Below are 22,783 nucleotides of genomic sequence, written 5' to 3'. Positions count from 1 at the left end.
GACTGCAAACCAATGTGTTTCTCTCAAGGGATACAGTCAATATTTTCAGACCCTGATTCTCTGGCACTTGGGGGGCATGGTTGATGCCATCGCTCTGGCAGGATAAAGCTGGCAAGGCTGGATCCCACAGAGATTGGGGCTCTGTCTTCAACGGGTGCTCTGATGAGCGATTAAAATTAGTTTCCCCAAGCTCCCCCAGAGCAGTATCTGGAGGCAGTATCCCCCTTCTCAGCCATCGTCCTCCCCTTCCCCTGCCATTGATGGCATTCCCTACCCCCCTCCCCCACTTGTTGTAATCGGGGCTCTCCCGGTTGCCTCCTCCCTTGCTGTGATCGAATCCTTTCCCCTCCCACCCCCACATTAGAAAAAGGTTACCCACTGCCAGATCCCTGCTGGCATTTCCCCCTTCAAAACCCCTCCTTCAGATGCCCCAGGCGCCTTCACGACCCAGGTGGCCATCACGACTCATTTTCAAAAAAAAAACAGTTGTGATTTGCGCCAGTGTAACACTATGCCACCAGGCTGGGGGGTTGGGTTGAGTGGGTGATGATGGGTGGGGGGGAGGGGGGTGCTGTTGGTGGTGGTGGTGGGATTCGGGAGATAGGTGGTGGAGGATTCAATGTGACTGGTTGCTGTGGCGTAAAACCATTCAATAATATTAATACTTATTAAAAGTGATACAAGTCTGCAAAGGCATGAACCTGACCACACCACCTGTAGGCGACAGGGAAGATCTCAAATCGAGATCTCTCCGGTGCACATCCCGTTTTGACCCTTTTGTGAGATTTAGCAACCGTAGCGGGATTTGTGCCCATGGCGAACTGGGCTGCTAGATCTCGCCCCTGGTCTCGGCTGTAGAAGGTTGTTGTTGTAGTAATAAGCATGGTAACATGGCTCAACAACTTACTGCTTTAGAAAGCTGAAAAGAACTCAGAAGAAGCCACTCAGATGAAACGTTTTAAGCATAGTTCAAAATACCAAGACCAGAAGCATGAAATTAAGAATCCAGATTGGCCCAAAAATGGGGCTGGATTTTACCAGTCCTCTCTTCCTGAACCTGCACCACCCCCGTTCCCCAACCCAGCTGCTCTGCAATAACGTTCGAATGCTTTCAGAGTGGGGACTTCCGCCTCCATCCAGGAGGAAGTCCCACCCTAAAGGGCAGCCAGCCAATTTGATTGGTCAGCAGCTCTCTTATATAGTCTGTGTGTGGAATCATAGAATCCCTAGAAGGAGGCCATTTGGCCCATCAATGCTGAACCAACAACAATCTCACTCAGGCCCTATCCCCAAACATATACCCTGCTAATCCCCTGACACTAAAGGGCAATTTAACATGTTCAATCCGTCCAAACGACACATCTTTAAACTGTGGGAGGAAACCGGAGTGCCAGGAGGGAACCCATGCAGACATGGGGAAAATGTGCGAGGCCAGAATTGAACCTGTGTCCCTGATGCTGTGAGGCAGCAATTATTTGCTGTCTATATATAGTTCCAACAGCCATGATGTAGAGGCACCAGCACTGGACTGGGGTAAACACAGTAAGAAGTCTGGATCCCACAGAGATTGGGGCACTGATCAGCAATTAAAATTAGTTTCCCTAAGCTCCCCCACAGTTGTATCTGGAGGCAATCTCCGACAGGTTAAAGTCCAACAGGTCAGGTTGACGAAGGAACAGCAAGTGCTCCGAAAGTTAGTGGCGTTTGCTACCAAATAAACCTGTTGGACTTTAACCTGGTGTTGTAAGACTTCTTACTGTGTTCCAACAGAGCCAGCTTTGAACAGTGGTCACTGCTGAGACTAAAGGCAGTCCCTCAGGAGGAAGAAATGATAGAGGTTAGACTTAAAGCTGAGTCTAGGGAATTTCCTATCCCGCCTGCCACATAGCAGGCAGGACCGTGCAAAGGTCTGTTGACCTCGGGTTGAATTTCCGGGCTTGGGGCAAGGGCAATCAGAAAATCCCACCCTGGGAGTTTGGACCAGTCAGGTTAGCAGAAGTGGAAAATGCAGTGTCATTCTTCCGGTGAAACAAATTAAACTAATTTAAATAAACTGAGGGACAAAGCAAGGAGGGTGGCCCCTTTAAGGTGCGGAGTGAGGGGGCATCCAAAACAAAAACAATCTGTGAATTAAACTTAAAGCATCAAATCAAAAGGTGACGAAAGGGGTTAATGACACACTCCAGTCCCTACAGTTCCCAGTGAGCACGGAAGATCCTAGTGGTGCCCATGGACACTGCAAGCTCCTTCTCCAGGAACATCCAGCCGCAATAGAGGAGCAGACAGTCAGATCAAATAACCTCCTCGGTCGCCAGCTGTCTGGACCCTTTGACGGCAAGTTTGCCCAGAAAGCTGCAGTGCCAGCATGGTGAAAGCTGCCACAGGTAAAAGAGGAACAGAGGTGAAATAAGGCCCTTAAGTGACTATTAATTGCCTAAGGCCTAAGGTCAAATATGCTGCCTGAATTATTTTCCACTCAATGTAACACCAGAGGCAGTGTGGGTGTAGTGGAAAGGCCACTTTATTTTATGAGCCTGTCCCCCTCCCGCCTTCAAATGCGCCACTGTGTGTATGGCGGGGTGGGGCATAAAATCCAGCCTATGGTACTATTACAATATCACCCTCACTGGAAAATAACAAACTTTAATTTTAAAACTGTAAACATAATTAATAGTTGTATTCGATTGAATTAAGCTTTTACAAGCTGACGCCTATTTTCTCTGTGACTGACTTTCGCATGAAGTAAGGTCAAAGTCACTCGCGTAAAACTTCAAAACTGTCAGACATGTCAGAGAGGCAAAATCGATACTGCCTCAAAGTCAAAAAAAATTAGCCGTTAGAATTATCCAGTGTGTTCCTGGGATCTCTGAACTCAGCATAACCTCTAGAGAAACAATGTTAACGACTATCATTTCCCCAGGGTCTTCTAATCAACTGCTAGGATTCAGGAGAAGCTTTGTGGAAATTAAACATGTAGTCCTATCAGTTTAACAAGATTATATGAATGAAGAAGGCCATTCACTCCATCTCTGTTGATTCCTTGAGAACTATACCATTAAATGATCTCAGGTTCTATTCTTACATGAGGCTGTCCGGAAGTGTATTCCAGAAGTTGATCACTTTGTTAGTTCAAAGTCACGAATGAGATCCTGGGTCAGAAGAGGGCAAAGGGAGCACCCAAAGAGACCATCTCAAGAGGATGTGAGTGTGGTGATGAGATGGTTCGGGATCATGCAGGGAGGATTAGTGTGGTGGGAGAGAAGGCTGGGCAGAGCACGCAGTCTTATTTAACTGAGGAACCAACTCCTGAGACCAGGTCAGTCAACCCTCCACCCCAGTCACCAGATGTGGAGTTGGGAGTTTGGGATGGGCTGGCCCTGAGGGGTCAGGTTTGAGCAGTCAAGTGGAAGAGTTAAGGTGGGGTTCAGTTTTGGGAGGATTATGTCTCTGATGGGCACTGGGGACTCTGCTTTCAGCATGGTGAAATCTGCCAGGTTACCAGCCATCCCTCACCACAGGTTCAACTCTCCTTAAAGCTGGCTGGATTAGGGTCTAACATCTTTTTAATTTCCCACCTGATCCTAATGCAACTGTTTCTGACAGTTACAATTACCCGCTATGGGTCAGTCACCTGTATTTCGTGCTCCCTCTAGTGTTTGAATGCACCCCTTTAGTCTCAGTGATCAGACTGAGCACAATAATTAAGGTGTGGTCTGACCCAGAGCACAACACAGTTTGACGGCATCCTTTGATTTGCATTCTACTGTTCCAGCCGCTTTCGCCCCAAAACCGGAATATCCCACCCGAGGTCAACTGACCTCGGTCATGGTCCACTCTCCCCCTGCCTGCTTCAATTCCCGTGGCGGGCGTAACAGGAAAAATCCCCCCTATATAATTTAGCGTTGTATTTATTTAAATACTTGTTGTTCTGCATTGGTTCGACATGTTCAGCATATTAAATAACATAAGGGGAATATGAATTAGGAGCAGGGGTAGACCATTCGGCCCCTCCAGCCATTCCTCAATCAGTGAGACCTTGGCTGATCAGATTGCGGCCTGAACTCCATCTTCCACTTGCCCTGATAACCTTTCATCCATAGTTATATATATATATCATCTATTTTTCTTTACTGTATGATACAATTGTTTGCATTAAATTTAATTTCCATTTCTCCGCACACTGGCATTCTTTGCGATGAAAACATAATGTTCCTCCGTTCTGTGAATACCTTCAGTCAACCTCAGAAAATTTCCTAAAAAAAATTACCTCGGCTGACCTTATGTGATTGTAAAATGTGGCAAACGCTCAATTTGATATGTGATACTTTGAGATTAATTGCAATCTTTTTTATTTAAACTCATTAAGACTATTTTTTGTGTAATTAGCCACTAGGTGGCATGAGTAGGCAACAGGTCAACATGAACGCAGTAACTTTTAAACAGCGTAGTCTTCAAAAATTCATTCAAGGGATGAGGGAGTTCCAGAGAGACTCACAATTTACTCGTCGCCCAATCTCTTGCATACATTGGTGTTTCCTGTGGCTTTGCCGCATTTAATATTTGGTCAGGGAAAACTCCAGGCATGGGAAGACTCCAGAAAAGGGAGAAAATCACCAACATTTTACAAAAAAATGTAAATTGGTCTTTGCAGATGAAGCAAATTATTCACACACCACTGGGAAGCAGAGAAAAAAAACCATTAATAATGTGAATCCTTTCAAAATTCAGTTGTGGATATTAGACACAAACTTTTTAGGCCTGGCTGAAAGTATGAGCAATATTTTGCTTAAGTATTATGTTTTTCTGTGTGAATGATTCTGGTGAAGCAAATTTTATGATACATTGTACTCAAATAGTCCTGACTGAACAAAGAAAACAGTTCAGGCACTGATGAAATAAAGGATAATGCCAGCAAGGAGCATTTAATTCCAGCCTCAATATAATTTTATACAAATGAAGACATTTAAGAACATAAGAACATTAGAAATAGGAGCAGGAGTAGGCCATCTAGCCCTTCGAGCCTGCCCCGCCATTCAATAAGATCATGGCTGATCTGAAAGTGATTCAGTTCCACTTACCCACCTGCTCCCCATAACCCTTAATTCCCTTATCGATCAGAAATCTATCTACCTGTGACTTAAACATATTCAATGAGGTAGTCTCCACCGCTTCAATGGGCAGAGAATTGAGGGAAGAAGCTCCTCTTCAACTCTATTCTAAACTGACCCCCCCGCACCCCCTTATTTTGAGGCTGCGTCCTCTAGTTCTTGTTTCCTTTCTAAGTGGAAAGAATCTCTCTGCCTCTACCCTATCTAGCCCCTTCGTTATCTTATGTGTCTCTATAAGATCACCCCTCAGTCTTTTAAACTCCAGCAAGCACAGGTATTTAATTAGCAATATCTATTTACAAGTGGTGTAAAGGGATGCAGTGTCACTTGTTAACTTTAGAGGGTAGTATTCACACTATAATAAAGCAAAGCAGGATTATCAAGCATTGCATCTGCAAGAAAGACAAGTGACTGAGGACTCTTAATTCTGTCCCTGTTATGCTTTCATCATATGATAGCGACATTACATTGTGATAGTTTTAAAATTCAATTTATTCCAATCAATTTCTGTTTGATGCTATGAATTATTCCAGTTCTCTTCCCGCACCCAGTGGTGCACTAGAACAAGTCAACAGTTGCCAGAGATTTGTAGCGTGAGGCCACATGGCTGACCAAGAATCTCTGCCACTCTTACAGGACGACACGGTGGCATTGTGGTTAGCACTCCTGCCTTACAGCGCCAGGGACACGTGTTCGATTCCTGGCTTCGGTCACTGTTTGTGTGGAGTTTGTACATTCTCCCCTTGTATGTGTGAGTTTCCTCCAATGTTCCGGTTTATTCCCACAGTCCAAAGTTGTGCAGGTTAGGTTGACTGGCCATGCTAAATTAATTCTATGATTCTATGATACCGCCAGTGTTTTGGAAAGGTTTGCAGGTTGACATGTTCAACCTGTTATGAGGCCACTGCATGAACGCACAGGACTGTCAAGGTGGGACTCGGAGCTTCCGGCTCAGTGGCAGGGATGTTACCCATTGCATCACAAGACTTAATCTGTGAACAGTTTGGGGTTAATTTGCTAAAGGGTGGAAACTGGCATTAAATGGGTTGAGTGAAAAGAAGACAACGCCTGTTTGAAAGACCGAGTTTACCACATTGTTTTGGTCTTCATTGCTGATACACATCATTAGAATTTAACCGAGGTACTAAACAAGAAACCACTAGGTTCAGAATTCGAATGCTGATTAGTCACAATTTTGGTGGAGCAGTTTTGTAGAGTCCTTGCACCCAATTCTGCTGAAGATTATGAATTGCTCTGGTTGCCACCCAAGTAGCACGCTGGCGCAGGTTCTCAGATGTGGCACTCGAGGTATTAATGGAGGAGGAGTTGCCTGTATTTGTGGAGTGGAAAGAACCTTCTCACCTTCCTGTCATTTTGCTCTGCCTGATCTCTTATTCCTCGTTTCAGGACAGGGTGGGGGGAGGGGAGGTGGTGGTGGCGGGGGGGGGGGGGGGGGGGGGGGGTGCATAGCAAGATGCCCAAACACTTCTTCTGTTGACTCTTTTCATATGTGTCCAATAAAATGGAGCAGCACATCATTATTTCCTTTCAGTTGAATTCTCTGATAATTTCCAGGCTGTCTTGCTTAAATGCTGATGAAGTTTGGACAGAAGTGTCCCAAAAAAAAAACTTCTGGTGCACTTCAGAAGTCCTCTACACAGCTTCAGCAGCAATGGACATAAAGTGATAAAGTGGTGCTTGGTGTCAACATCAATGCTGCATTTTCTTGCAAACAGTTACTCACAAGTTATTGTTAGGAGAGTGCATGAGTCAAAGTGTTGGCCACCAAAATACTGCACAACTTTTTTAATGAGCACTTGTAGAGATTTTAAGTAGTTCCTTTCTCTGGCTTCAACTCCTGGTTTCCAGCTGCAGGAGGGCATCAAGCACCGAATTCAAACTAAACCCACATTTCAGCTCATTAATTTTTAAAAAATATATATTAATTGAATTTTAAAGTTGAAATTTTAATGTACCTGAAGGCACTGTTGAAAATTGCGCTGGCAAAACACAAAGTGATGGCTGGAATTCTCCGGTCCCCTCCAGCCGGACACCCCTGCCAGCAAGAATGAAGAATTAGGCGCTCAGCCAAATCTCCATTCTCTGCAGCGGGACTGGGGAATCCCAGATGTGGGCGAGGTCGCAGAATTCCAGACGTTATTTTCTGTGTTCCTATTTTTACTTAAATTTTCCAATTGCTTCAGGCTTTAAAAGCAAGAAGATATTGCACTTTTTCACAATCTCAGGATGTCACAAAATGCTCTGCAAACCAAGATGAAAGATAATCACTGTTATAGTGTGTGAAACGAGGCAGCCAATTTGCACACAGCGAGGAAATAAAGAAATATCAGCTTTAGGGATTTTTTTGAGAGACAAATATTGGTTAGGACACAAAATTGTCATGGAATCTTTTACCTAAAATTGAGAAAGTAGATTGCTTACGAGATTCATATACAAAAAAGCTTTCCGTGAGATGTTGGTGACAGATTTAAAATTGATTTGCATTAGCCAACGTTAAAACTGACGCCTTCGTGAAAAAGCGATGACACTTTTTCCATTTCTTCATAAAGGCAAGATAATATTGTAAATCAAAGTACACTGCTGCTTCATTTGCTCGTGACTGGTGCTTTTATATTGGTGTTGGTGGTTGAGTTCCTGGAATGACTGAATTACACAGGTAGTGCCAAGTCCAGTGTAAGCTTGCTGATGTGTTAAATGCAGGCAAGGTTCAGTATAAAGCAGTTTTGCCCCAGTGATGATTGTGAGAGATTAATGTTGGAGGTGATGTTCGATTGTTGAAGATCAAAGGAAAAACATCGGCAAAAGAACTGACTGACAGACTGGAAGATCTAACACCACAAACTAAACTTCAATAGTAAAGCTGTAAGCAAATCTTCTACCGGAAGACAATTAAATCTTTTTTTCGTTACTTATCGAGTCCCTTGCAGAAATATCCTGCTGATAATTTTAAAAATGCCCTTTAAGGATGGTTGCATTTCAAGCAACATCGCCATTGCATTGAATACTTTTATGGTCAAGGAAATGCTCTAATTAATTTATAAGATTAAATTGATTCTGCCTTGATCTTTACAATAATTTGATTAACACAGTGTGATGGCAGTGGTTCACAAGCAAATCTTTATTATCAAATACATTTTTTAAAAGAAATCTCATCCTTAAAAGAAAAGTTCAACTACGGTGTGGCTATCTTCTGCACAGTCGTTAGTCCGGGGTATACCATTTCTCTTCCCTCACAGAATCTGACTGAAACCTATTTTCACTATCGTTAATAAATATAAAAAAGAACTGTGTCATGATACATCAGAATTTACAAAAAGAATCATTTTGACCTGATGAGTCGCGATTACAGTCCTAACTTTTCACCAGCTGAAATAACATTTACAAAAGATTATTTAGTGGTAGAAATCCACCTGCGAAATATTCACGTCACCGCGGTTGTGGTGACTGCTGTTTTGTCTTACTGATCTCTTTCAACACATCATTCAAATAAAATAGAAGGACATTATTTGCAATATCTGGTGTACATGGCAAACGATGTGGAGATGCCGGCGTTGGACTGGGGTAAACACAGTAAGAAGTCTTTTGAAAGAGCAGCGCTCGGAAAGCCAATGGCTTTTGCTACCAAATAAACCTGTTGGATTTTAATCTGGTGTTGTGAGACTTCGTAGTGTACATGGCAAATGCCGAAGTATACGTTTAAAACAAAAGCACAGCACACATTGTGAATGCTGTGCACATCTATGCTTATTACAAACGCAACATGTAACAAAATACAAGATTAGCATTGTACCAGCACTGAAACAAGTACTAGAATACAAACCATTCTGACAGGCATAAGTGAAGCAAAATGTTAAGGGTGCATTTAAATTTGTTTAAAATATATGTGAGGGTGACTTAAGAATAACAGTTAAATGTGATATTCAATGTATTATACATTCTACATGCCTGCAATTAAATTGGGTGCAAAGAGGTTTAGAAATATGAATTTTGCTTGTACTATTTAGGATTTGCAGTGTAAATTCTTCCAAAACTGTTCTGTTATTGTTGCTTATTGTGTTGCCAACAGAGCGGGAGAAAAGTGCTTGGGAGTAGTAGAGTTAAAGCTTCAAATATGTAGATAGTATTATTTTCACTTTTGTTAGGAAGGACTATGAAATTGACATTAATGAATGTTAAACATTTGCTGCTTCAGCACAGGCAGGATCACTATTGTCACAAAAAAAGTGATTTATAAATTCTGTTTTGGACCTAAGTTGACACAATGATACAAAATGGGACAAATCTATCATAGCTTTGCAAACATGTTCATATTAAATATTTTCCTTTCACTTTTGGTAACATCTTCCCATTGCAATTCATTGGAACTCTGAAGGATAGAGATCCAGGAGTTATATTCTTGAACTCATATTTGGCTTTAAAGTTTATCCCTGAAGTTGTTTTTTTTTTAATTTAAGTCCCTTAACAACAGGTGGAATTATGATACAGTGCAATGCTGTATGGATGTTCTGTTCCAGGGAGTGAGAAGATAATCCACATTTCCTTCCTGAACTAATTCCGAGGGTTTTTCCAATTAATTAGGGAGATCAAGGCAAAGGGAGCAGAGACCTTGAGGTTTGATGGACAAGAACAGAGCATCAAAGAGCAAGTCAGTGTGTAACATTCATAGACACCTCTTAACAGTTGGCACTGAGAGTCAGACGGTTCTCCATGAGATTAGATTGCTTGGGTGCTCCTTTGATTGAATAGCAGCACGGTGATGAGATGGGAATGGGCAATATATGGCACCCAAATAGGAATGGGGGATGGGGAGTTGGGTGGGGTGGGGGGAGGGGGCTAGTGAAGAAGATCTTAACAAATATGTACAAAAATATAATCTTTGAAATTTTCAAAACTAAATCACTGTGATTCAATCTTGATATCTCAATCGTGAAATGCAATATGATAGCAGTGGGTAATTGTAATCAGGAGGCTTCTTTGTTTGCAACCTCAATCTGTGTTGAGATAACTGAAATCAGCCAGAAGAGCAGTGGAGGTGATATCTGGCCTCTTTGTATTAGGCAGGAGAATCCTCACCTTTGCATTCCTGCTTGTGTGTCTGTGTTCTTGTGTTCATCTGAAAATCATCTGCCACTTTACCACAAAATCCATTTCGCATTGCTGATGCAGACTAATGTCACCCCCTTTTTTTCTTAGTAACTCTGTTTGTGCTCAGAAAGCACATGAATGACATTACTTATAGAAAAGTGGGAACAGTAAGAACTCTCTCAACACCAGGTTAAAGTCCAACAGGTTTATTTGGTATCTCGAACTTTCGGAGCACTGCTCCTTCATCGGGTGAGTGATAAAGAAGCAACACTCCAAAATCTCGTGCTACCAAATAAACCTGTTGGACTTTAACCTGGTGTTGTGAGGCTTTTTATTGTGCCCACCCCGTCCAACGCAAGCACCTCCACATTACAGAAAAGTGATTAGCAAATAGCACTAAAATACTTGGTTGGAATTATTGGAGAGTTTCTGAAACAAAGAACTGTGGAGATGGAAATATACGCATCTAATTTCTCCCACAACTGAAAAAAAATCTACTGTCTGACTTCAAAATAGATTTTATTTCTCCAATTATATGATTTTTTTTGGCAGTTGCTTTGGATTTCAATATTCTCAACAGAGGGGCTGGTTAGCTGAGTTGGCAAGACAGGCTGGGTGTGGTTCAGATTAATGCTTGAAGGCATGGATTCCATTTCTGCTCTCTTTGATGTAGATTTGCAGCCTGCCCCCTTGCCCTACCCTCGAGAGTGGCAAGGCAATAGCAAACTGCCACTGACCAAACTGCCAAAGAACTGGCACAGAATGACACATCAGCAAACATCAAGCCAAGGACCTGCCTTTGGGCAGAGCACAGATGAATGAATCCTTGACATGATGTAGTTTGGATTATATTTCTCATCTGCCTTGCCAATTATATTTTACAAGGTTTTTTTTGAAAATGCTTTGTGTAACAGTAACTTGGAGACCTTTTCTTTCAAATCTCAGACCTGGAGTCTTCCAATCTCAAGGTATGGATGAGTCATTTTAGTTTTGGTGGTTTTCCAAAGCTGCACTCAGACCACAGCGAACTTCTGAACTTACAGAATGAGTCAATTTGATTTTTTATTTTGTTCATAATACTCTAGTTTTTATAATCATTTCAACCGTCCAACATTGGATGCAGTTTAATTGGCACTTCTGGTCACCGGAATAACCCAGAAGATGTGTCATGGAACACCTCGGAAGTCCCAGCACAAGAACTCCATGTGACTTGCCCAGGAAATTTGAACTTCTGCTGGATAATTCCCCTACTTGCCAGGACCCTTCAGAAAAGTCCCTATCTCTGAGATAGAGTAAGAAACTTAAGATAGTTCTGAAGTTACCTGGAAATGTTACCCAGGAATTGTTAAACAGGGTAAAACTTAATCCTAACCCTCAGGCCATGTGCTCAATCACCCACCACAGCCCACCTGCCATTTCCCCCCCACCTGCCACCCCCACCACCTGCCACCCCCTACCTGCCATGCTCACCTCTTACCCATGCCTTTATCCACCCTATCCCCTTACCCATTTATCTAACCCACCCTACCTCTTAATCTGCCCTTCTTCTTTGCCCATACCTCATCCTGTCCACCCACTTACCTCACCCAAGTTCTTTCTTTATCTGTTACACCCAGTCCCAGGCGAGGTTCCCCTAATTTGTTCTCGAAGGTGTGGAATAATGAACCAGCTCCCTTTCTTTAGTTAAACCACCCCCTCCTCACATGGTTACAAAAAGATTAATTTAAAAATGATCCATTTCCTTCTGGGATTCCTTTTCCTAGTCCAGTGTTCAGGTTGTAAATGGAGCCAATTTAATCAGACTTTCTTGAGTTGAAGAAAGAATGAATTTATCAGCTAATTAATGCAAGAAAAGTGATGAAGCACATACATACACACTCATATAGGTTAGAAATGAGAATTGAGTCCAAAAGTAAGTATTTGCTGTTTGGAGAGATCGGTAGCCATTTTGTAGCACCAGTCTCCAGCCCTGGAAATGAGAGAGTGAACACTCCAGTACCGCCTCCCCCCAGATGGCTTGAGTGGCAAGTTTGCTGCCACAGAATTCCAACATTTCTGGGTGTCAATTTCTTTCAGTAGAGATAGCGGCTGAAATATGACAGGTGTCTGGTTGCCCTGGTTATCTGATGAAGAGTCATTGACCTAAATGTCGATGCTATTTCTCCCTCCATAGATGATGCCTGACTTGCTGAGTGTTTTGTTTTTGGATTTCCAGCATCCATTGTATTTTGTCTTATCTTTGCTTTTCTACCTGCCAGCTGCTCCTGCAGTGGATCTTTTTTGAAAAGTATCAGCAAAACATTGATCAGACATGCAGGAAGGATGGTTGAGTCAAGGGACTGAACCAAATAGTGCTCACTCCTTACCAGCGCATCTCACTGCCTACAATTGCAGTTGTATCACTGTGTTTTTGTAATAATAGACAAAAGCTGCAGTCCTTGTCTTTGTCCTTGTGCAGTCCAGTCCAGAAATAAAGGTTTTCAATGCAGCAAATCAAAACACTTGCAAGTTTATAATGGGTTAAATAAACATTTACGCAACCGACAATATTACAAGCAATTTTTGTTATAGGAGTAAAAAACAGTCAGTTAAGCTCAACTTTATTTTCCCCTTGCTTCGCCTCCTAATCCCACATTATAATTTCACTGTTTTATTTAAAGTTTATTTATTAATGTCACAAGTAGGCTTACATTAACACTGCAATGAAAATGCTGCGAAAATCCCCTACTCGCCACTCTAGGGGATTTTCGGGTACACTGACGGAGAATTTAGCATGGCCAGTGGAACTAACCAGCACGTCTTTCAGACTGTGGGAGGACACCAGAGCACCCGGAGGAAACCCACACAAACATGGGGAGAATGTGCAGACTCTGCATGGATAGTGACCCAAGCCAGGAATTGATCTCAAATCCCTGATGCTGTGAGGCAGCAGTGCTGACCACTGTGCCACCATGCAGCCTTAGGAAGATTTAGGAAGGAACCTGTGACACTCCTCTTCCCTTCTTTGCCCTCTCTGTCTCGATTTCCGGTGATGGACAGTCCATCAGTATCCAGTACAAGCTAACTGATTCTCACAGCTACCTTGATGACAGCTGTTCACACCCTACATCTTGTAAGCACTCCATCCCATTTTCTCAGTTCCTTTGCCTCTGCCTCATCAGTTTTGATGATGCCTCTTTCCAAAATGGCACTGCTGATAGGTCTTCCTTCTTTCTAAACCATCCACTGTGGTTGACAGGGCTCTCAACCATATTAGAACATAAGAAATAGGAGCAGGAGTAGGCCATCTAGCCCTTCGAGCCTGCCCCGCCATTCAACAAGATCATGGCCGATCTGAAGTGGATCAGTTCCACTTTCCTGCTTTCTCCCCATAACCCTTAATTCCCTTGTTTATCAGAAACCTATCTACCTGTGACTTAAACATATTCAGCGAGGTAGCCTCCACCACTTCAACGGGCAGAGAATCCCAGAGATTCACCACCCTTTGAGCGAAGAAGTTCCTACTCAACTCCGATCTAAACTGCACCCCCCCCACCACCTTATTTTGAGGCTGTGCCCTCTAGTTCTGCTATCCTTTCTAAGCGGGAAGAATCTCTCTATCTCTACCCTATCTATCCCCTTCATTATCTTATATGTCTCTAAAAGATCCCCCCTCAGCCTTCTAAACTCCAATGAGTACAGACCCAGTCTATTCAATCTCTCCTCATAGGCTAACCCCCTCATCTCCGGTATCAGCCTAGTGAACCTTCTCTGCACTCCCTCCAAGGCCAATATATCCTTCCACAAATGAGGTGACCAAAACTGCACACAGTACTCCAGTTGCGGCCTCACCTCCACCCCTCCCTCCCAAAACCCAGGATAGGGTCCACTTGGTCTTCATTTTTCACCCCACCAGCCTCCGGATTCGAAGGATCATCATTCATCATTTCTGTAAACTGCAGCATGATGCCACCACTCAAAACATTGTCCCCTCACTCCCCATGTCAACATTCCACAGGCTCCATTCTCTCCGGGACATCCTGGTCCACGTGGCCATCACACCCAACATCTTACCCGCCGCCAATGGCATCTTCCTGCGCAATCGTAGAAGATGCAACTCCTGTCCCTTTACCTCCTCCCTGCTCACCATCCCAGGGCCCAAACACTCTTTTCAGGTGAAGCAATGCTTCACATGCAGCTCTTTTAATCTGGTCCATTGCATTTGCTGCTCCCAATGCGGTCTACTCTCCATCAGAGAGGGCAAACACAGACTGGGTGATTGCTTTTCAGAACACCTTCAGTCCTTTCACAAGCAGGAGTCAAAAGGTCTGTCCTTGGCCTTTTGCAATGTTCAAATGCAGCCCAATGCAAACTGGAGGAACAGGGCCTCACCTTCCGATCAGACACTTTATAGCCTTCTGGAATGAACATCGAGTTCAACAACTTCAGAACTTGAATTCTCCCCTCCACCTTCACCATTCCCATTTATTTTATTTCATTTCTTCTTTTCATCTCAGTCAACCGTTTTTATTACTCGAGACATATTTTATTTTTCAACTTCTAAAATCTCGCTTTCCATCTTGTTCCTTCTGCCCCCCCAGCTCTCCTCCCCCCCCCACCCGGACCTCTCCAATCCCATCAGAGCCAACTGCCACATTCTTCAGGTTGTCTTTGACACTCTGCACCTTTGTTCTGCATCTGAAAATAATAGTAGATGGTCATATCCTGACATTTTTCACACCAAAATTAGACAAGTTCCTTGCATTTAAATCATAAATAAATAAGTACTTTTTTTTAAAGTGTAGCTAGTCACCTTGTTCATAGATTTATTTATAATTGTCTCCAATCTCTTTTCTGATGTGGATGCCGGCATTGGATTCGGGTAGCAGAGTAAGAAGTGCTGCTCCTTCATCAGGTGAGTACCCTGATGAAGGAGCAATGCTCCAAAAGCTCATGATCCCCAATAAACCTGTTGGACTTTAACCTGATGTTGTGAGACTTCTTATTGTGCCACTCTCTTTCCTGACAATGGTGTACAACTGTTCCATCTCATGCTTGCTTCTTGTTTGGTTCACTGTTGCTTTACTAATCATTTTATGGGTTATCTGGATTATAATTCATTTGCCAACTATAAGTCCAATTACACATGAATCCACTTGCAATGTACTCGGCTTGTTTAGTATCATGTTCAGAGATTTGTGATTGGCTTTCGTGTCATATTAATCTATATTATAAATGATTTCTTCCATTAACTCTTTAGACTAGTTATCTTATTATTGTAAAGGGAACTAGTGTGAATGAATTTGTTGCTTAGACATGTTTGTGTCAAACCAGTGCTTAAAGTTTTGTGTTTCTTGCAAGCTTCCGCAATCTGTTAGTTCACTTTTTCTAAAAAAAACTTTCAGTTTCAAACATGCAACCAAAAAAGAAAGGACCGAGAGAAGTAGTTGCTTTAATGAAAGAAAGGTACTTTTATTCAATTCAATTTGTAATGGTAAAAGCGGCGCAGACACACTGGTAACATTGGAAGAAAAATGCTTTTGTTTTACTGTTTACAGAACAAGCCAATCTAACATTGGATAAAAGCAAATTACTGCGGATGCTGGAATCTGAAACCAAAAGAGAAAACGCTTTAAAATCTTAGCAGGTCTGGCAGCAGATTGCCAGACCTGTTGAGATTTTCCAGCATTTTCTCTTTTTGAAACCAGTCTAACAGAGATCTGCTGCTTGGTAACAATTGTACACAAATAAAAGCAAATTACGGCAGGTACTGGAATCTGAAACCAAAGGGGAAACCAAAGTGCTGGAAAATCTCAGCACATCTGGCATCACCTGTAAGGAGAGAAAAGAGCTGACTTTTGGAGTCCAGATGACCCTTTGTCAAAGCTTTTGGTAACAAGCTCTTTTGGCAATAATTGTACATGTTGATGCAGTCCACATTGTGCAACAGTGTCCAAACACGGTTTGTATGCCACTTACTGTCAAGATGAAGTGCAACACTGGACAGTCTGCCTGAGGTCCAAGTGTCTGAAGCTGCGTGAAGTCTGCAATTTAGCTCTACACCCTGGTCGCTGTGCTACTCTCCGTTACCACTGAGCCAGAGCTGAAGTAGCTCCTTCTCCTTCCCAGATTCGCATAGACGTGGGCGCCCATCCAGCTGGTTCTCTGCCTGAAATTCCGGTCCAGGAAGGCGTAGATGATGGGATTCACGCAGCTATTCAGGAAAGCGATGCAGGAAGCGATGGCCAAGCCTCGGCTGACCACAGGCCAGCAAGAGAGGTCAGCATTGCGGAACTGCAGGTACAGGGCCATCGTTTTGAAGACGTTAAAGGGCAGCCAGGATAAGACGAAAGCCGAGACGATGGCGAAGACGATTTTTACGGAGTTTTCCCTCCTCTGGGTGAGCTTTTTGCTGTGGCTGTAATGTTGGGCCAGCGAGGCCAGGATGGAGCAGTAGCAGAAGAGGATGATGAAAACAGGCAGGACAAAAGTCAGGTTGATGACAGTCAGGTTGAAGGTTCGTAGAAAGAGAGAATTCGTGTCCTCTGAGCAATAGGTCATGTTCATTTGGTCCGATTTTCGGAAGTAGCCAGAGGGGATGGCCAGCAGCAGAGAGGAGAGCCAGATCACTAAGCTGATGGTCAAGGCATACTTCTGGGTTCGGACGTGCCTGAAGTTCACCAGCTTGACAATGGCCAAATATCGGTCAATGCTCATACTGGTCAGGAAGAAGATGCTGGAGTACTTGTTGACAGCCACGATGTAGCTGCTGAGTTTGCAGAAGGCACTGCCAAAGGTCCACAGGTGGTTGTTGCTGGCAGAGACTGCCCAGAAAGGCAGGGTGAAGACAAAGGCCAGGTCTGCTAAGGCTAAGTTGATCACAAAAGTGTCCACCAGTCTCCTCCGCCTCCTCTCCTTGAACATCATTACCAAGATGACAAACATGTTACCCGTTGACCCAACAATGAAGATCAGGTAGTAGAGAACTGAGATAGCAATGTTTACATAAGGCAGATTCTCATATTGGCAGATTTCTTCAGGCATGTAATCCCAATAGTAATCCTCCGAATATGAAGAATAATTGTGGTATGTATAGTTCATAGTGAATCCAACTTCAGTGGTCATTTCTGTTCAGGTTGTTGCAAATTCACTCTCACCTGAAGCGACTGTTTAAAACAACCGTCCGCACGGGTTGTCGTTCAATTGGTACAAACTGTTCACAGAAATAAAGATGGACCAAGACAGCGAATAAATAAAGAGCTGAAAGCACCAAGGTCTCCTTTTTTTATACAGTGGTTTCAACCTAACTCTCTGAAGCTGTTTCTGATGTCAGCATACCAGTCAGACTGTCATTGGCTTTGGTGGCACAGGATGTAACAGTAAGTAAGGGGAGGGAAAAAACTAAGACTGGGCTGCAAAGGAAATGCATAAAAATCCCCACGTTCCTCGCCCTTTTATAGATGTTTTACTAAAAGCTGAAGCATTACTTTTGAAAAACATAAAATTAAAAAGTTAATAGAATACAATTCTACACACGGCTTGATATGCGAAACCAATTGCTCAATGAAAAGCAGAGGAGCTAAAATAAAACATTTTAAAGTTAAAAGTGTGTTTATCAGTGTCACAAGTAGGCTTATGTTAACACTGCAATGAAGTTACTGTGAAAGTCCCCTAGTTGCTGCACTCCGGCCCCTGTTTGGGTATACTGAGGGAGAATTTAGCATGGTCAGTACACCTAGCCAGCATGTCTTTAGCATTGTGGGAAGAAACTGGAGCACCCGGAGGAAACCAACATGATCTCAGTGGCTGAAATTTTACCGTCCGCTTGCCATGGCAATCGGAGTGGGTGAGGGGCAGACAATGACCTCGGGCGGGATTTTATGGTTTCGGGATGAGCGATACTGTAAAATCCCACACACAGTATATCCTACCTTGCATGATTTGACTTATAAATGAGTCACACAGTGTCCCCATGCTTTTGGGTGTTATCTGGCCTACCAAACCCCCCAAAAAACAGGCAGCAATCATATTAACAGTGCATACCATTATTAATACATAAATCAGCCAGCAAGGTCAGCACATTGAGAGATACAGCCTTCCAATCTTGTTGGGTTATTTATGCCACTTTGCTGTTTTATTTGCACAAGTAGTATCTTGGTCTTAGCCTCCCTACTATTTTTAAGAGCTTTCTGAATTTTCATGTCAGTTGACATTAACCTTGGTGCAGAAAGTTAGGACAGGAACATAAGCAGTGTGCTAATAAACCTCTCTGTCTCAGAAATGGAACAAGTTAAACTATTCTGTTCCATTTTTGCATATCTGTTACACTTTAATTTTATTTTTTCTTATGTTTCCTCTTTTCCATAATTTAGTTTTCTTTATGTACAAGGTTTGGCTCTAATTTATTCATTCTAATTCACTCTTTTTCTCTGTAATTATGCTTTTCTCAATCCTTAAATAGAATTGGTTAAGAAGACACAGTGTTGAATTTATCATTCACTAAGGTCCTAGGTTCCTCTTTGCCCTGGCAACATCACTATTAGCTTGCCCTTCCAGTGAATTATGCTGCAAAAATGCTTTGAGCTGAAGGGTACAGATCATGTCTAACTAATGGTGCATGCCAGTAGTTGTCCCATTGCAACAAGTTGTTGACCACCATGTTGTTTTAGTCTTTTCCTAACAAAGTTGATCAAAACTATATGCTAACACTTTTTATTTCTTTGTATATTTTATGAAACATTGTAATCAAACTTGCTGCAAAATTGAATTTTGATCTTTGCAAATTTTTCAGGGTTGACATTGATAAATCCAATATATTTGTTAAGGGTAACTAATTCAAGAAGCCTAAATAGGAAATTTTACATACCAGATTTGAATAGTCACTGAAGTTAGATTACATAGCTTCATAAACCAACATTATAAATTTATTGTTGAGTTGGACTAATGTTTATTTATCTTGATAAATGAGAAACATCAGTATATGGATTGGCCAGAGGAGCTGAGCTATTATTAGCTATTAGAGCTAATAAGGCTAAGGGAGAGATTTAATAGAGAAATTCAAAATTAGAAAGAATTTTGTCAGAGTAAACAAGCGGAAGCTATTTCCAATGGCAGGAGTTTCAGTATGCAGAAAACACAGATGTAACATAGGGCAGCATGATGGCACAGTGGTTAGCACTGTTGCCTCACAGTGCCAGGGACCCAGGTTCAATTCCAGGTCACTGTCTGTGTCGAGTTGTTGAATTTGTACATTCTTCCTGTGTCTACATGGGTTTCCTCCGGGTGCATTGGTTTCCTCCCACAGTCCAAAGACGTGCGGGTTAGGTTGTTCAGCCATGTTAAAATTAATCCTAGTATCAAGGGGACTAGCCGGATAAATATGGGAATAGGGTCTGAGTGGGATTGTGTTTGGTACAGACTTGATGGGATAAATGGCCTTCTGCAATGTAGGGATTACATGATTCTATAAAATTTCTGGCATGAGTACTAGGGAGTAGATAAGGAGAGTTTTGTTTATATGGTGAGTTACTATGATCTGAAGTATACTGCCTGTAAGGGTAGTAAAAGCAGGTTCCACTGCATTTTCTAAAAGGGGATTAGTTATATAATTGAAAAGTTAAAAATTGCAAAATCACGGGCAAGTTGCAGGACTAATTGGATAGCCCTTTCAAAGAGCAAGCACAAACGTGCTGCCCTGTATAATCTGGTATAATCTGCAATTTATGAGCTAATGTATCAGTCTCTACTTCTGCAAATCACGTAAGAGATATGTAATTCTAAAAACTCTGCAGCTATGTTGAGTTTTTTACTATGCAAAAAAGTTCTAAAATGAAACTACATGTCCACAGTTTTTAACAGCACATTCAACAAAACATCAGAGACTAAGCTACAATCATTTGTGGTTTCTGAGTGCAACCTCAGTTGGGCATAAGCACAAACTCTATACAACATCACATTCTGCCTACATATTATAGGCAAGGTTATCTTTTATTCATAACGTGGAACTGCTTAGCATTGCTGTTTTACAATATGCAGGATATTAACAAATACATATAATTTTCCTCAATCAATTCATATATTGTATAAAATCAAATTATTTCTTATTTGAATGTTTTTGCCAACAAAAAACAAATGAACTGGGAACCAAATTATGATTGCCAACCTGTGGAAGGGGCTCAGGTTGAATGCCCCTTGTTCTAAGTTTTTATATAACCTCAACGTATCAGCATTCAGCACGGAACATTGCAAGGTTATTCCATTATATATCTGAGAACAATGACTCAGCACATTTTCCTAATTGGGGAAGACCAGGAACTGTGGAAGAACAAAGAGGTTTCAGTGCTCCACTAAAACATTAAAAGCTAGTGGAAATACACTAAATTAGGGTGTCAAATGAACATTAGCCTTTTTATCTCAAGAGGGTTGCAATGCAAAAGTAAGGAGATGATGCTTTGGTTGGACAATGCTTCAGCCAGACACCATCTGAAGTATTTTATTCAATTTTGAGCACAAAAGGTGTAGGGTACAGTTTCTTCAGAATGAATCCGGGTCTTAAAGGATTATATGAAGACACTTGGCACAAACATGGCTTGTACTTTCATGATCGTTGATGGGTGAACAAATTGAGGCTTTTGCAATGATAACAGTATTCTGTAGAGTAAATGCAGAGAAATGATTTCCTCAGGTGAGGTTTCAAAAGGCTGTGACTCCTTGGCCAATTGAAATTTTAAAGTAAGATTTGGATTTATGTAACAAATTTCATAGAACAAGGAGCATTAAATTGTCCTAAAGTGCATTATAGCCAATGAAATGCAAAAAAATCAAAGAAAAGGTAGGCAAGGGTATTGAGATATTAAACAAACTTAGATAAATGGATTGGAGATGCATGTTATCCAGGGACTAATTCAGAAGCAGGATAGATTTTAGGGGCTAATGCCTACTCCTGTTCCTTTTGTTTCATGAGTTTGTTGATAATGCCCTGAGTTCCTGTAACAATACATCTCATTTGATTTCCATTGTAGTTCAATGTTACCAATTGATTTTAAGTCAAGTATTTTAAGTATTATGCATTTTATTAAAGTGGATTTATTTAGTTCAATTTTTGATTTATTGCACCTAAAATAAACCTATCCCAAGCAGATTTCAATTTACAGTCATAAATATTACTTATATAACTACTCATATTATAAAATTCTAGTGATAAGCAAATTTAGAGTATGCGCAGGAAAGAACAATACTATCCATGCAGGATACATAAATATATATATATATAATAGCAACATTATTTTCATGATTTATTTGTGGACAAAAAGTGTCACCTTCAATGGATCCAAACAAGGAAAAATATTTGAACTTAAACCAATGTAACACATTTAACATATTTAGAAGTGAAATGTCTGTGAAAGGTTTCAGAAGATTAGAAACCCATTAAAATTTTAAAATATGTATAGTTTTAAATTCTTGGTATTGGAATTGAGCTTATAGGTATAACTCTTTCATGGAATGCACTGTGCTCTTACAATTCTAGACTTCCTGTTTGAGACTTCTGCTCTATTACAATCTCGAGCTTCCTTCTTTGAATTCATTACATTTGCTACGATCTTACTCTGTTCCTGCCATTTTTGCTCTTCCATTTCAACCCCACATTGAGCTTTCAATCTCATTGTCACTACTCCAGTCATGCTGCCCATCAGTCTGCATGAGCCTCTGTCAGTTTTCATTCTTTTCTGGGTCTCTGCTTAAATCTCACGATTGTTACTGCAGTCCTTCCTCCGATCTGATTATTAATGCTTTAATTTCACTTTGCGTACAGCAGCTTCATTCTCCTTGCTTCACTCTCAGTCTTATTTTGCAAGCTGGCATCAACAACAGAAAACTTGCATTAATAACAAAATGGTTCCTACTGGTGGATGGCACAACTAAAATGTGAGCACCAATGAAAAGAACACAAATGTTCAACAGCCTTGTTGAGATTGCACAAACCTAAACATAAAATTGGGTTGTATAATTTTTGACATAAACTGAAAACCTGTCATATTAAGATCTGAAAGGTGCTTTAGATGAAAGATGGTGCCAAAAAAAGCTCAACAAAATAACAATCAAACACAGAAAGAAACATAAAGTAAATAAATTACAGAAGTTAGCCAAACCACACTAAGGAGAAGTTGCAGTTTGTTTATACCGAAAAGAAATCCAAAATATGACTTTTTTTCTATTGATTCATGGGATGCGGCCAATATTTACTTCCTGTTCCTAATTGAAGAATCAACCACATTGCTCTGGATCTGGAGCCATACATAGGCCTGACTAGTTAAGGATGAAAGATTTCCTTCCCTAAAGGGCATTCATGAAGCAGATGGGTATGTACAAAAATTTGTGATCAACATCAGATTTTTTTTTAATTCCAGACTTTTAATGGATTCAAATTTCACTATCTGCCATAGTGGGATTTGAACCCAGATCTCCAGAGCATTACCCAGGGTCTCTGGGTTACTTGTCCAGTAACATTGCCACTATGCCATCCTGCTCCCCATGAGCCTTTATACCAAATAGAACAAAACCGAAGATACATCACAATGTTATGTGAATAT

The 22,783-nt window shown here is 41.6% G+C and overlaps 1 protein-coding gene across 1 annotated transcript; it reads right to left on the bottom strand.

The window, feature by feature from the left end:
• Nucleotides 1-16,250: 16,250 nt before the first annotated feature.
• gpr25 (G protein-coupled receptor 25) lies at nt 16,251-17,318 on the bottom strand. Its single transcript, XM_080209640.1, has one exon. It carries the CDS (start codon nt 17,316-17,318, stop codon nt 16,251-16,253), a length of 1,068 nt encoding a protein of 355 aa, XP_080065766.1.
• Between the last annotated feature and the right edge of the window lie 5,465 nt (nt 17,319-22,783).

The sequence above is a fragment of the Carcharhinus amblyrhynchos genome, chromosome 22 (genome assembly GCF_965287045.1).
Source record: "Carcharhinus amblyrhynchos chromosome 22, sCarAmb.v2.hapA, whole genome shotgun sequence".
NCBI lineage: Eukaryota > Metazoa > Chordata > Chondrichthyes > Carcharhiniformes > Carcharhinidae > Carcharhinus > Carcharhinus amblyrhynchos.
Note: the sequence above shows the minus strand (reverse complement) of the source record. Positions and strands in the feature narration are given on the sequence as shown.

Coding starts and splice junctions, on each gene's coding strand:
- gpr25 (XM_080209640.1), bottom strand. CDS start 17,318: ATGACCACTGAAGTTGGATTCACTATGAACTATACATACCACAATTAT.